The 15113-nt window shown below is 36.0% G+C and overlaps 1 protein-coding gene across 1 annotated transcript in view; it reads right to left on the reverse strand.

Moving 5' to 3' along the window:
- Positions 1-15113, reverse strand: part of LOC150089896 (GMP reductase 2-like) — a 136104-nt gene that overhangs the window by 14862 nt on the left and 106129 nt on the right. Inside the window, exon 6 of the mRNA XM_090368893.1 lies at positions 1456-1658. Within this exon, the coding sequence (XP_090225019.1) occupies positions 1456-1658 (203 nt within the window). The remainder of the gene's footprint in view (positions 1-1455; positions 1659-15113) is intronic.

A 15113-nucleotide genomic window follows, 5' to 3' on the forward strand; every position in this document is an offset into this window, starting at 1 on the left:
AAGATAATATAAATCAGTTCTGGAATATCAGACTTCTATTCATTATTTTTCTTTCCATGTTGCTCTATATCCTAGCTAGAGTAAGTCCTCTCTGTTCTAATATTAGATTAACATCACTGATCCACCTTCTTCTTGGTCTGTCTCTAAGTTTATTGGCATAATTTTTTTTTTTTTGAATATCTCTGCTTAAAACATTTGTTGCCATTTATATTTTGTGAGGGTCCTTTATTTGTGCCTTGGGGACTTCTCTGGGGCACTGCTTTTTATTAAATGGATTTCATCTTTGAAGAATCATCATTCCCAGTAATGGGAATTAATGAAAATAATGTCCTAATATCAACAGAAGCATTTGAACAAGATTCAAAATCTGCATCACTTGAATAGAATTCTATTTCAGTATCAGATGACATACTGTATTATAAAGAGCTGATTCAATGTTATTAGCCTCAACATACTATCCATCTCTGTTCCTTTCTATTTCTGACTTCCCCAATTGTGGATCTATTAAAACAAACGCTTTAGGGTAAAATTTTATAGGAAAACACCTTCTGCACAAAATTTTATCAGTAGACACACATTAAGGATGATGTTTTGTTTTTCACAAACTAAAGAATTAAAATTCAGCACGCATAATCTTCAAAAAATTTTACCTTTTCTTCTCTTAGAAAATATTAAGCTAGATAAAATAACAACTGTGAATCAAATATACAGCTTTTGTAGTGCTCTCTAGACTGTGCAATTGACACTAAGTAAAATCCCAGCTATAATGCAATAGCATATGGTTCAATCAGTGTGCCAATATCATTTCATTTCATGTGCTTTTCCTTTTACAGTGCTCATTTATTGACTGCAATCAAATGGATGAATATCTGTATTGAGGCACAAAAATTGTGCACTTGGAATAGTGTTATTCACAAAATTATTTGTGAATTAGAACGTGGTGCAAAAAATGTTGAAGTGTGTAAAAAGTTTCTTTGTCCTCTTCAACAGTAATGACATTGAAGAATAAATATGTTTACATATCAGCACTGGAAAAGAACATAACGGGAAAAAAAAAAAAAAAAAAATTAGAATGTGCGAGGTTACAAATGCCAATGAAGCATTGTTCAATGGTTCCCTACACAAAGAAGTGCCGAATTTTCAATAGACGGTCCAATCTTGAAGGCTAAAGTGGAAAAATTTGCTAAACAATTTGGACGCGATGATTTTGTATGTAACGTTTGGCTGGATCAATTTAAAAACTGAATACAAGCATATTAATACAAATAATATGTAGGTATATACTAATATTATTTTTTTCTCTCTAATATTTCTTTTGCTTTTTTTTGAATCTATCTTTTTATCAAGTTATTGAGAATTAAAAAAAAAAAAAAGGAGATAGATTTAACTCATCACTAATATAGCGAGTAACAGTTATAACAAAGAAATTCTGTCAGTCCCTAATAAACAGCCTACCTATATTCAGCAACTCCACCATGATACCTCTGCATAGCAGTTGCTGAACTCATTCCATAAAATAACTTCATCTTAACTCCATTTCTTTCGATAATTTCTCCACCTGCTTGATCATGACCAGAAAACATTCCACCAATCATCACAAAGTCTGCTCCAGCACCAAAAGCTTTCGCTACATCTCCAGGACAAGTGCAACCTCCATCCTGATGAAATAATTTATAGCTATATATTAAAACCAAAATGCAATTTAAAAATTAATTAGCATCTAAAGAACTTTACACTATACAGTGCTATAATTTTCTACATGAATTTAAGAAAGTATAAATATCTGACACCTTATTACAACTGGACTAATCAATCCATATTTCATATTAAAAATTAAAGAACTTTGTACAGGCATTGAATTGTATGGCTTTGTAAAAACTTGTTTGACTGTAGGCCATGAAACAGACACATCGACTATAATTTTTCCTTTTCATAATCTAACTTTTATAAACTACATATGATAGAGGCACTGGCTATTTTTCCATAAAAAGGAAAATTATTTACTACAAGGAAAATTATTTACTAGCAAAATTATTTACTAGCATACAGGACAATTTATAAACCTGTCATATAAACACAACACCTTGCTTTATAATAAATTCTGGTAATGCATGCCAGAAATCAAATGCACAATACAAATTCTGCAGAATGTAATCTGTGAAAGACACTAATATACCACTGCTTTATAGCGTTATGACATCAAAAACAGTCCTATTAAGAAAATATTTTATGATATATGCTCATGTCACTGCTGCACAATTATTTTCTTATTTTCAAATATTAAAATGAATTATAATAGAGCTTTTAGTTATGTAAATTTTGATATCAGTAAATGATTCAGCAAAGCTTCTTTATCCATAATTTTGCCTCTATATTATCTGCTGACTTTAAACGACTATAAACTACATATGATAGAGGCAGTGGCTATTAAGAAATATATATCTGAAAATTCAAAAATTCTAAATGTGCACTTATCTGTAGATATTTCTAATGCATGGAACCTAGAAAATGTTCATTTCCTTTCAATCAATCAGAGTTAAGCCCTTCTTATCACCCACAATAATGCTGTGTTTGCTTCCGACATTTATTCACAGCTTGTTCTTCACCTACATAATTTTACAGTATTAAGGATGGGTTAAACCAAAAACTTAGTTAGTTTATGCCACTGTCCCAATGAACTCTTCTTATTTAATATCTCATATTTAAGTTCAACCATTTCCCTGTATTTTTGGTTGATAATCCTTGCAAGAACACAATTCCTAATAAAAAATGTCTTATTTTTATTACATTTTATCTCATTCCTTTCCAGTACATTTCATTTAAGCTAAGCTGATACTATAGAGTTATGGATAAAGAAATTTTGCTGAATCATTTATATTTATTTATATTCATTTATACATGATGCTATTTTCAGACTAAACCAAGGACAGGGAATAATTTTCCCACTAAGAAAAAATCAACTGATTAGGCAAAATTTAAATTTAGAAATCTTAAAATCACTTCAAAGGCACTGAAGATCCCTAGATTGATGACTGGTGATGTGATCTGCAAATGGAAGTGGACTAGTGCTGACACTCTCACTAAATGACCCAAAAAACCTCCAAAGTTGACATAACATGACAGCAGAGCCCCATTGAAGAAGTATACACTGAGAATACATATTGATATTGTCATAGCACAAACATAGGCCTTCAGCAAGATGACTGGGGCACAAATCAGCACTAGTACAAATTTGTACAGTACACAGGATGTTGCATAATATGGGTTACCACAGTTGTCCACAAACCACTAATCACTCCAACTAATGCTAGATGCCATCTAGCTTGGTGTAAGGCCTGCCATTCTTTGACCACAGAACAATGAAAAACTGTGCTTTAGTGTGAGAAATCATGGTATGTGGTCTACCAGTCTAAGGGTCATACCTGGTGTGATGAATTCCTGGAGAGCTATCTGCCAGACTGTATCATCCTAACAATGAAATTTGGTGGGGGGGGAGCATGATGGTCTGGGGCTGTTTTTCATTTTTGGCTGAGAAAATTGGTTGTTTTTAACAAAACCACGAATCTGATGTCTATCAAGACATCCTGGACAATCATGTTGTGTGTAAAACCTATGTGTGGGTTACCATACCATAGTTGGTAACCCATGTGTGTCAAAACCTATGTTGTGGCAGCACATTGGGGAAGGACAATCCCATGCAGAATAATGCTCCATGTCATACTGCTCATGTTGTGATGGACTGGCTTGAGGACATCAGTGTTGAAAAGCTGGCCACACCAGAGCCCTGACCTCAACATTATAGAGAACCTCTAGGGAAAATTGATTGTCAGGTGAGTATGAGGAGAGACTGACCAAAAAAACAAAGCTGAACTGGTTGCCACTTTGAAGGATGAATTTTTTTATTATTATGAAAACTCCAAACATAAAAGGCGTTAGAACCTATTAGTTTTTAGGTGGTAGATGACTTTCATCAACCGGTGAAATACCACCACTTTGCTTATTGGAGGCTTGAAGTGGTGAAACCCATGTTTAGTCTCTAGAGCAAAGTTTCCGGCATCCTCCACCCCCCATACTTCTCCTTTAACCCATGCACAGTACTAAGTACTATAGGTTTTGATACCTTTCGTGTTTGGGGTTTTCATAAAAAAAAAAAGAAAAAAAAAAAAAAAAAAAGTACAGTCAGTTTTGCTAAAATACGCATTTTTGCAACGTGAATTTGCAAAAAATTCACGTTGCAAGAAAGTCCAACACGACTGATACATTAGAGAACAATGTCAGTATAATGTGATTTTTGCATTGGCTCATGCACGATTTCATCTGCGAGCTGAAAGTAGCAACATGCATAGCAATACATACAAGTTTATGAAACTTAAAAATGTCATATTTGTGAGAGCTATATTTCCCATTTACTGTAGTTGTATTGGTCGGAGACACACTGATGTCATTTGCTGTATTCACAAGATAACACGTGATATTGTAGCCAACTTATGTTTTCAGGAGCTCACATTTCTGGAGACCACTACCATAAAACAATGAAAACAATTTGCAGTTCCCGGTTTATTGGGTGTTTCAGTTAGCGCAATCTAATTATAAACGGGTAGTAAACTCAATCTTATTGCATTTGCGATAATACCGATAGCTGGAATTCTGTGGGTTTTTATGTTATTATGGTGAAATGTGTTTCCCCTTCCATGAAATCTTCAATCATACAAAAAACATAAATAAATTTTTGGAATCTTCTCTTCATTCCTATTTTTTAAGCTTCATAAACTTGTCTCACACTAGCACAATTTGTGCATCCCATGTTCATTGTTACTGATTGCTTATCTTTTTTACAAACAGTAAAAAAGATAAGTTCAAATTTAAATTTATTAATTTTAGTTTAAATTTTTAAATTTTACAACCAGAAAAAAAAGAAAACGTCAGCAAAAAGAAATATCAATCAAGCAAACTTCATATCTTGTCAAGGTACAGTGTTATACTTATTGTAATATTTATTTATTTATTAGAAATTTAAGATGTCTAAAATTGCATTAGCAATTTTATTTGGTTTCTAACTTTTTTTAGTGTTTTACTTACCAGACAACATTTTTTTTGAGTGCTCTGCCCCATCCCTATTTTTCCCATAAGCCCTGTTGTTTTTAATGTGCAAAATATCATAATGCAATGATTTTTAGGAACATATGTACTGTGTTATAGTAAAACTGACTGTACTATGCACAGGTTGAAGGTTGAGAAGATGAAGGAAGATACTTGTTGATATTAGACTGAATTTCTGTAGACTGTAATTTTTGGGAAATACCCGTGAAAGGAGGTTGTTCCAGAAAATGAAAGCTGATAGGATAAATGAAGAAGAAGAAAAGTTGGATCTGCAAGTTTGAAGTTAGAGAGTAATTTGATGTTGACTGGATTTGGCATGATTTTCCCTTTAGCTTTTAATAGCTAAAGGCTTTAATTATATGAATTAAGAGTTAAAACATTTTACAATTTAATGGTGCCTGTAAAACCCTACAGGAGGAAAGTGGCCAACCATGGTGCGGGACAGAAAAAGATGGAAGTTTGGGAGAGGCCTTTGCCCAGCAGTGGTCAGCAATGGCTAAAAAGAAGTTTTGGTTTGGTTTTTTTTTTTAGGAGCATTAGCAGCTAAGGCCATATTGCTCTGGGGATATGCGGTGGTCATTTCTTGACCTTTCCGCATCCTCCGTATTTGGTGGTGACGGGCTCGAACCCCGGTCTAATCAAGAAGCGTGTGCTATGCACTGCTGCTCCTTCCCACCTGGCTACGGAGGCGCCTCTAAAAAGAAGTAAAACCTATACAACTTATACACTACCATGCCGAGAAGTCCTGCTGGTCAGCTGTCCACAGCCATTGGCAAAGATTAAGGCATATTCCCGATGAGGGCATTGGCTCTGGTCAACCTATTTTCTACCATAAGCATCCTATTAGAGAATTAGGAGAGAGTGATTTTCCTTTATCTCGGAAATTCATCTGTTGTTTCAAAGAAATGAGTCATCCACACTTTCACTAAATTTCACCTGTCTCTGTTTACATGGTAGTTACAAGTGGTCCCTAATTTCAGCTTTGTTTTAACTGCTGTGCAAGTAACCTTACAGTGTCTAAGAGGAAATCCTTGAGCGTAGTGTGAAAAAGTGGAAGTGCTTAATAGTGTAGATCGCAGCATTAATTAAAAAAAAGAGAAATTGCTTTAAAATTTGATGTCCCGCCAGTAGTGTGTCAACCATTCTGAAAAAGCCTGTTTCGATTCTCAAACTGTTTGAGGAAACGGGACCCAGTTGGAAGTGTGCGAAATTATACCTTTGGGAAGATGTAGATGAAGCAGTTTTACGTGGATGACGTTGATTTGAGACCAAAACATGCCAATATCAGGGCTATTAATAAAAGAAAAGGCTATGGAGTATGCATCTTTTTTGGGGCACAAAACATTCCAAGCCAGTTCTGGTTGGCTGGACAAATTTAAAGAGCATCATGGCTTACTCGAAAAAGTTACTTCTGATGAAAGTGGAGTTGCAGTCGAAGAAGACTACCCCAATTAGAAAGAAACAGTTTTGAAAAAATTATGGAGGACTATGAGTCCAAAGACATATACTCAACATTGATGAACCATGTTTATTTTTTGAATGTTTGCCGAACAAGACACTGACTTTTAAAGGTGATAAATGTTTAGGTGGTAAAAATAGTAAGGAGAGAATTACACTCTTGGTTGCCAATATGGCTGGTAACGTAAAACTGAAGCTTTTGGTAATAGGCAAAAGTAAATAACCCCGATGTTTCAAAGGAATAGTCTTTAGAGTTGGACTACAACTACAACAAAAAACCTTGAATGACAAACAAAATTTTTGAGCAGTGGATTTTAAATTTCGATAGAAAGATGATGAAAGAAAACAGAAAAATCGCATTGATTGTCGACAACTGCCCTGCCCTGCCCACCTTCACTCAGTAATTTCGAAACTTACAAGTGTGAAGCTTATTTTCTTCCTACTGAATAATTCATCTTAACTGCAGCCAATGGACCAGGGCATTATCAAGAATTTGAAAATGCATTACCGAAGGCACATACTGAAAAAAATTATACTGAGAATAGAAACCAACCAACCTATAGATTCTATTATAGATTTGTGGATGTGCATATCAGTTGGCAAAAGTGTGGAGTCAAGATGTGATGGAAACAACGATTAAAAACTGTTTCACAAAAGCAGGTTTTGCTAAAATGCTAATTAACAGAGGTGAGAGGGATGAAGTACTAGAAGACATTGAGCAATCTTGGGAAGAGTTCCAGGTGAGGTTGGATCAGTGGAGAAATTGTTCTTGATGAATTTTTAGTAGTTGATAATGATGTCAGAGTAGCTGAATATCTGAGTGACTTCAACATTTTGGAGCATATTTAAAAAACTAGTGAGAATATCGACGATGATTTGGATGAAAATGAGGGCAATATTAAACCTTCCAAACAAATGTTGGCAGCATTTGAAACTTTGCATCGAGGCCTTCAGTGGAAAGAAAATGTAACAGAAAATATATCTGAGTGTTTAAAGTTTAAACAAATGCAAACATTTTTATGAACGGTGTACAGTAGAATCCAGTGTACAACAAAAAATAACCAAATATTTTACGACATAATTCTTAAAAGTGTACTAATAAATTGTTTTAAAATGTTAGAAAATTATTCATTCCCACTTTTTCCCATCTTTTACTATATTTCTGAATTTATAGAATTTTTCATTGTTGAAAAGGTCATATTTCTTTATAACAAAATTTCTGTATAATGAATTTTTTCAAGGGAACGATCGATTTCGTTATATAGAGGTCCGACTATATCTGAGACAGACAGTGAAGAGACAAACAGGAGCAAGAGATGGGTCATTAATTAACTTAACAGCCCTCTTATAAATGAAGTCTAGATGAGAGAAATTATGGGGGCACTGATCCAAATTGGACTTGGCGTATCATGGCCTTAGTTGCCTTTGGACCATAAAAACCGAAATCAAATCAAATCAAGCTGCTCCAGATGTATTAGGCCCATTACTATGGAACATGATACTAAATGAATGGCTTGAAAGAGATTTTGATTGTTGTAGAACTATAGCTTTCGCAGATGACCTCACTCTCATCATTCGCGGTAGATCAAGGGCAGACATTGAGCAATCTGCTAACTACATCCTTAATGATCTCTACCAGTGGTCTAATGATAACAAATTAATAATAAATCCTAGTAAAACAAAAATGATGATTTTGAAAACTCAACTAGACCACAGAAGACCACCACAAATTAAAATTAATCAAATACAGCTACCATTAGTAAAAGAAAATAAATATCTAGGAATTCTGCTAGACAATGAGTTAAGCTTTTTCCTTCATTTGATACATCTTGCACAGAAAATTAAAAAATTCTCAGGAACGATAATTAGAATTTCAAGAGGAGACTGGGGTCTTTCTAGAAAAACTTTACTTTTGTATTACAAAGCAGTGTTCTTACCTATTGTCACATATGCAGCAGGGGCCTGGTTTTAGAGAGCTAGAATAGTAAGATTTGCAAACAAGTTACAGATGATACAAAGATCAATATTAGCTGTCATCAATCGTGCTTGCAGAACAGTATCAACTGCAGCATTGCAAGTATTAGCTGGAACCATGCCACTGGATTTATGTGTTATTTTCCGAGGAGTATGCTATAGAATTAAAAGGGAGATACTAACTATATATCTAAATATACACCTCAATTTAGAGGCCAATCCAAAGATAGAGAAGAAAAAAATGTTGAAACGAACTGATTAAACTATGGCAGACCAGATGGGATAGTTCCTCAATGGGAGTCGTAACGAGAAGTTTTATACAAGTAACATATTTACTAAATAAGTCGACAAGAACATGATTTTCTACGGAAATGGAAACTTCATATATTATAACAGGACATGAGCCCCTCAATGCAAAATTATTCCAACTCGGACTACATCATTCAGATTTATGTGCTTGTGGAGCTATTGAAAACTGGAAGCATGTACTTTATGACTGTCCATATTATGATGGTTTACGATTACAAATGCAGGGCTGTGTTTCTAATTTCCATCCTGGGGAAGAAGAGAATCTTCTCTCCAACCGAGTAACTTTTCAGGAATTGCAAGAATTAAAAAAACTGCTAAGGAAGTTTTTAAAAGAAGACGAAGGGTGGTTCTCTGAGACTCTGAGAGTAACAATTAGTACTGAAGTGGCAGAAGACTTGTCCCCCATTTTTTTATTTTATTTTATCTTTTTTTTCTTATTTTAATTTATTTCATTTTTAATTATTTTATTTTATTTATATATATTTTTTATCATTTTATTTATATATATAATTTTTTTATTTTATTATTATTATTTTACTTATATATATAAATTTTTTTATATTTATTTTATTTTTTAATTTAATTTTATTTTATTTTTAACACCATGGGAACTGTTTCATTCTTCCTTTTCTTTCCTCAGTATTACTATTATTTTTCTTCTGGAGCGGTCCCCCAGAGGAATCTAGCTTACCTTCTGGCAACATCAGGTGGGTCAGAGTCTCAAACTGAGACAGTACGAGCACTATTGGACTGGCCCACCTTTCCGTGGTGTGGACGAGTACCCAAAATCATCTGACCAGGTGACTGATGCTTCTGGGTAGCCAAGCGGCCAGACACAACAACAGAACACACACACACATAATAAACACAAACCTCCGTCACACACACATATCTGGCCCATCTGTAGTGATACTGTTCTTCACAGAGATAGGAGGCGGAGTTGAACTGACATTCTAGGAGCCACCCTTTACAAAAACACATGTTCACACACACACATGCCCCAGATGTGGGAACAATATTCCACAATAGGACAGAGTTGAGATTTGTACAGAGCAAATAGCTGTTTAGAAAAAATAGAGAAAACCCAGTTTTTTTAGATCAAGAGGAAGAAATAATTGTGACATGCTTATGACAATGCAGAGATTAGAAGTCAGGAGACTTCAAAAGAGATAAGTGATCTTGTCTAGAAAGCTGAGTGTTACTAAAGATAGATAACCATAGGAGCAGAAAAATTCTATTTGCAAGATATAGACAGGACTGAGTTTTAGAAGGATTGAAATTAATTAGGTAGGCCTCCTGTGGGCCTAATTAATTAATTAGGCCCACAGGAGGCCTACCTAATTAATTTCAATCCTTCTAAACCTTCAACCTGGAGATCAGCATTTAAGGAATTGATAGTGTATATTCCAGAAGTTGAAGCTGTTTATGCAGGGTAAGGTTTCCCAAACTGGAAGGTGAAATGCAATGTGCTATCATCAGCAAAACTGACAGGTTTAACCAGCCAATGGAAGAAGATCATTAATATACACAAGGAAAAAAGTGGGATGGGAGGAAAAACTGAACCTTGGGGAATACAAGCATTGGCAGAGAAGTTAGAAGACAGAAAGCATACATACAAAAAAGTCATAATCCATTAAGATGGAAACTTATTTAGGAGACCTTTATACCAAGCCAAACATGATTAAAAGCCTTAAAAATGTCAAGAGCAACTACTTGTTGCTCTTGACATTTATATGTTATATCAAAAGATACCAAAAACTTTTGGTAACTTACTAGTAAGTTACCAAAAGTTATATCAAATTTTTCCATTGAATTTATCCACAGATGGGTAATACAAGCCAATATATCGCCAATGGATCAACACTGACAGAATCCATATTAATGATTATTGATCAGATGGAAGGTTTCAAGATAGTTTAGGAATTGGCAGTTAATGGATACCTTCATTACTTTAGAAAGAATACAAGTAAATGCAAAGGGATGATAATTGGATGGGAGGAATTTGTCACCCAGTGGAATAAGAAAGTGTAAAGAGGCAATAAGAAACAGGAGTAAGCTCAGAAGCAGAGGATTTGAGAATGGTAAAAAATATTGAGCACATTTACAAAAACTGGTTGAGAGTGTTCCATGGCGACTAAAGGCTGTCATAAAGGCCAAAGATTTTGGTACACATTATTAGTTTTCCTCTAAATAAAGGTTATTTTGTAAACATGCAGGTGTATGGATTTTAATAATAGAGCAGTATATACATTGGTAATACTTCCCTTCAGGCAAGTTTTGCCAACAAATCTTGAATATTTTCAGTCTAAAATATCAAGAAACTATAAAGTTTTTTGCAGGGTATTTTATTTTGCATTACTTCTTTGATACAAGAAATCAGTTAGTGGTTTTATACAGTCATGTCTTTGACTGATTCACCTGCAACAATATAAAACTTGTTAATTACACATATGTACAGCTTAAAACAATCATGGATTCGTAAGCAGATCATTTCCTTTTCTTAATCTCCAGAACTGCCCTTTCTGTTGTTTATCATCTGAAATTTATATGCTTCTTTATTTTGAATTAAAACAATTAAGATAACCGGAAATGGGTTTTCTCCGCCAACAATAATTATGAGAAATGGACTCGGGTTCCATCAGATGTGCACATACATTTGCAAAGCATTTGAACCCAACACAGTTTCCAGAAGAAAGAAGGGGAAAAAAAACAGAAAGAAAAGACAACTATTCTGTAATGATGCTACGTCTGAAGAATTGAACATAACAATACCAGGCCTGTGCCACTTGCTTATCTCACCTCAGGACAAAACAACAATGTGTTCAGTTCGCTTGAATTCCTGGACATGCAGGAATACTGGGCAACGGGTGTGCTGACCAAGCTGCTAACATTCATCAAATGAAAATTGTCTCGTATATAAATTCCCATACAATAACTTTACCCAAGTCATTCAAAAAGCCTCTGAAAACATATAGACACAAACCTGGAAATCTCAAACAAGCAACAAATTATATTAAATCAAACAGCAGCTGAAATGCAGGAAATCAAGTTTTAATTCAAATAAGCATGAAGAGGTTATCCTCACCCTGCTTCACATCACACACACACACACACATTTAATGCACTCTTACCTCTTAATGAAAGATGGTCATCCACAATGTCCTCAGTCTCATTCCCAACTCACATGTAACCAAAGAATGCCCACAATACCAACAGTCCAACTTATCCTTGGAGAACAATCAGATACAAATGAACTCTACTTTTCACCATTTAATAAATCTTACCAACCCCATCTAATACACCAACAACCTTGTTCCTTGAGGTTGTCAAAGACATTCTCTCAGATATGCCAGACAAGCTGTACTTGCTACCTGGGAGTCTAAAACCCTGATGGAACTGATATTCGGGTGACATTCAAGTCAAGTGGACCCAATTTCTGCAAAGTCTGGATGGTGTGGGACAACCAAATCCTCTGCTTACACCTTCACGATGGTGGGACTGTTAGTAATCCTGGGTATAACCTCCATGCACGAGCATACTGTGGGTGACCACCCAGGCGTGAACCATCGTAAGCAGAGGTCGAGGTGTGGCGCCCACACCACATTGAGGAATGCCGCCCCTCTGTGTTACCAGGCAATACAAGGTGATAGATAACTCTCATCAACAGGTGCAATACCACCACTTTGCTTGTTGGAAGCTTGAAGAGGTGGAACCCATGTTTAGTCACCAGAGCTAAGTTCTCGTCAACCCTTCCCCATCTCTTCTATCACGCAGCATGACTGATGACTTTTGAGGTTACGATGAACATCATGGTGAGATCCAATCTTCCGTACATTTCGAGGGTACAGCTCTAAAACAGTGTTCGCAGGCCGGCCACTAGTTAGTACACTGGACCGAACCTACTGGTAACTCTTTAGGAGGCTTCCAGATCAGCTAGTGTATAATCTTGCAACCTCTACTTTGCCAGATAGCGAATAGGGAGGGAATCCGATTAGTGTGTATGCGGGGCGCATTGTTGAGGCCATGTTATGTGAAGGATCTGGGTATATTCTTACCATGTGTACGCCATATCCAAAATTTTCATTACTTCATACAGCATGTGCCCCCCCCCCACTTTTTCTTACTATCGAATACACAACGAATTGTCAAACTAATAGAGTAAGCTTATCTGCGAAAAGATCTAAACCTCCCAATCACTTCCTAGTTCATTTCACAAATATACATGGTCTGAGTTCTAATCTCAACGATGTCCATTTCCACTTGCAGTCTGCCAAACCCCATGTACTTTTTCTGACAGAATCTCAGTTATCGGTTGATTCAACTACTGCTCATCTCAGTTGCCCAAATTATTCGCTGTATGATTTCTTTTGCCTCAAAGGTGGTACTTATACATATGTTTGTTCTTATATTCCCCGTCAGAGACTTGGTAATTTGGAATCTCCTCTTTTCGATCTACATTGGCTTAAAATCTCTCTGCCTCATTGTGTCGAATTCATCTGTTGTCTCTATTGTTCTCCCAACTCCACTAATCACTTGGAGCTCTTTGACTTCCTCTCTTTGCAACTCGACTTTCTCCAGTCCAACTTTCCTAACAGTGCGGTAATTTTCCTTGGTGATTTTAATGTTCACAACTCCAGCTGGCTTCCGTTTTCTAGTCACACCGACCCAGCTGGTCAAGATGCAGAGGCTTTTGTAATTATTAATTACCTTGCACAGATTGTTCATTAACCTACAAGAATACCAGACAATGCTAACCATACAGTCAACACGCTTGATCTTTTTCTCACAAACAACCCTTCTAAGTACATGGTCAAAGTCAGTGGTCCTTTAGGCACCTCAGATCACAACTTGGTGATTGTCTCTTCTCCAATGGAGCCTTTATCTGATGGCTATTCCCAACCTTGTATTGCTTGGCATTACAAGAATGCAAAATGGGATGACCTGCGAGATTTCTTTTCTTCCTTTTCTTGGTCGGATTACTGTTTCAAAACTTCTGTTGTCAATGTTTGCTCAGATCGTGTCAGTCAAATTATTCTTGCAGGAATGGAATCCTTTATTCCACACTCCACTTTAAAATCTCTTCCTTTATCTAAACCTTGGTTTTCCAATAAATGTGATAAGGCTGTTCAAGAGAAGAATGTTGCTTATCGTAATTAGTTTGTTTCCAATTCTTCAGTTTCATTTTCTGCCTACACCAAAGCTCGCAACAATTGTAAAGCAGTTATTAACCAGTCCAAACTAGATTTTGAACAGGCTACGAGTAGAAAACTTGCTTTTTGCCCTAATGGTAGCCGAGCATTCTGTTCTCTTCCCAAAGCTATTGGCCGCAAATTTTGCCAATCTCTGCTCCCACTTCTGTCAAAACCAGATGGTTCTGTTGTCACTTCAGCCAAGGATAAAGCTGACCTGCTAGCATCTCATTTTTCTTCCAACTCATGTATTAATGATCTTGGTAAAACACCTCCTACCATTCCCAATGCGCTCCATTCACTGCCTCCTGTGGTCTTCCATCAAAGGGATATCAGGATTTGACGAATCTTGATGCTAAAAAAGCTCCAGGTCCTGATGGTATTTCTCCACTTGTTCTCAAAACTTGTGCTCCTGAACTTACTCCTGTTCTTTGCCACCTTTTTTCACTTTCTTATTCCAAAGGTGTTTTTCCTTCTGCTTGGAAATTTGCTCATATCCAACCAGTTCCTAAAAAGGGTGACAAACCCCCCCATCCAATTATCGTCTCATTGCAATTACTTCCACTCTTTCTAAAGTAATGGAGAAATCGATTAACTGCCAACTCTTAAACCAACTAGAAACCTTCCATCTGATCAACGATCGCCATTATGGATTCTGGCAGTGTCTATCCACTGGTGATATTCTGGCTTATGTTACCCATTTATGGACAAATAGTAATAGTAATGTGGCATGTGATGGAAGAAAGTAAGTGTATGAGCTTATGTAGCTTCAGCCAAAAAAAAAAAAAAAATTCACACAACCATTCCCTCTAAATGTTTCCAGTTCCTCCTTAAATTTATTTAACCTATCAACTCTACGACAGATGGAAGTTTGTTCCAGCAATTAACAAACTGCTGGCTAAAGGCAAATTTCTGCACATCTATTCTACAGCTGTCTTTCTTCAATTTGAATTTATGGCCCCTTAGGTTCGTAATCTGAAAAAGTGGAAGAATCCCATCAGAATTCAGAGTGCTCAACCCATTCAAGGCCTTATAAACCTCAATCAGATCACCTCGCAAGTGCCTAGTCTCCAGCCGTTGCAA

This window comes from Mastigoproctus giganteus, chromosome 2, assembly GCF_048544385.1.
Source record: "Mastigoproctus giganteus isolate SK-2022 chromosome 2, ASM4854438v1, whole genome shotgun sequence".
Lineage (NCBI taxonomy): Eukaryota > Metazoa > Arthropoda > Arachnida > Uropygi > Thelyphonidae > Mastigoproctus > Mastigoproctus giganteus.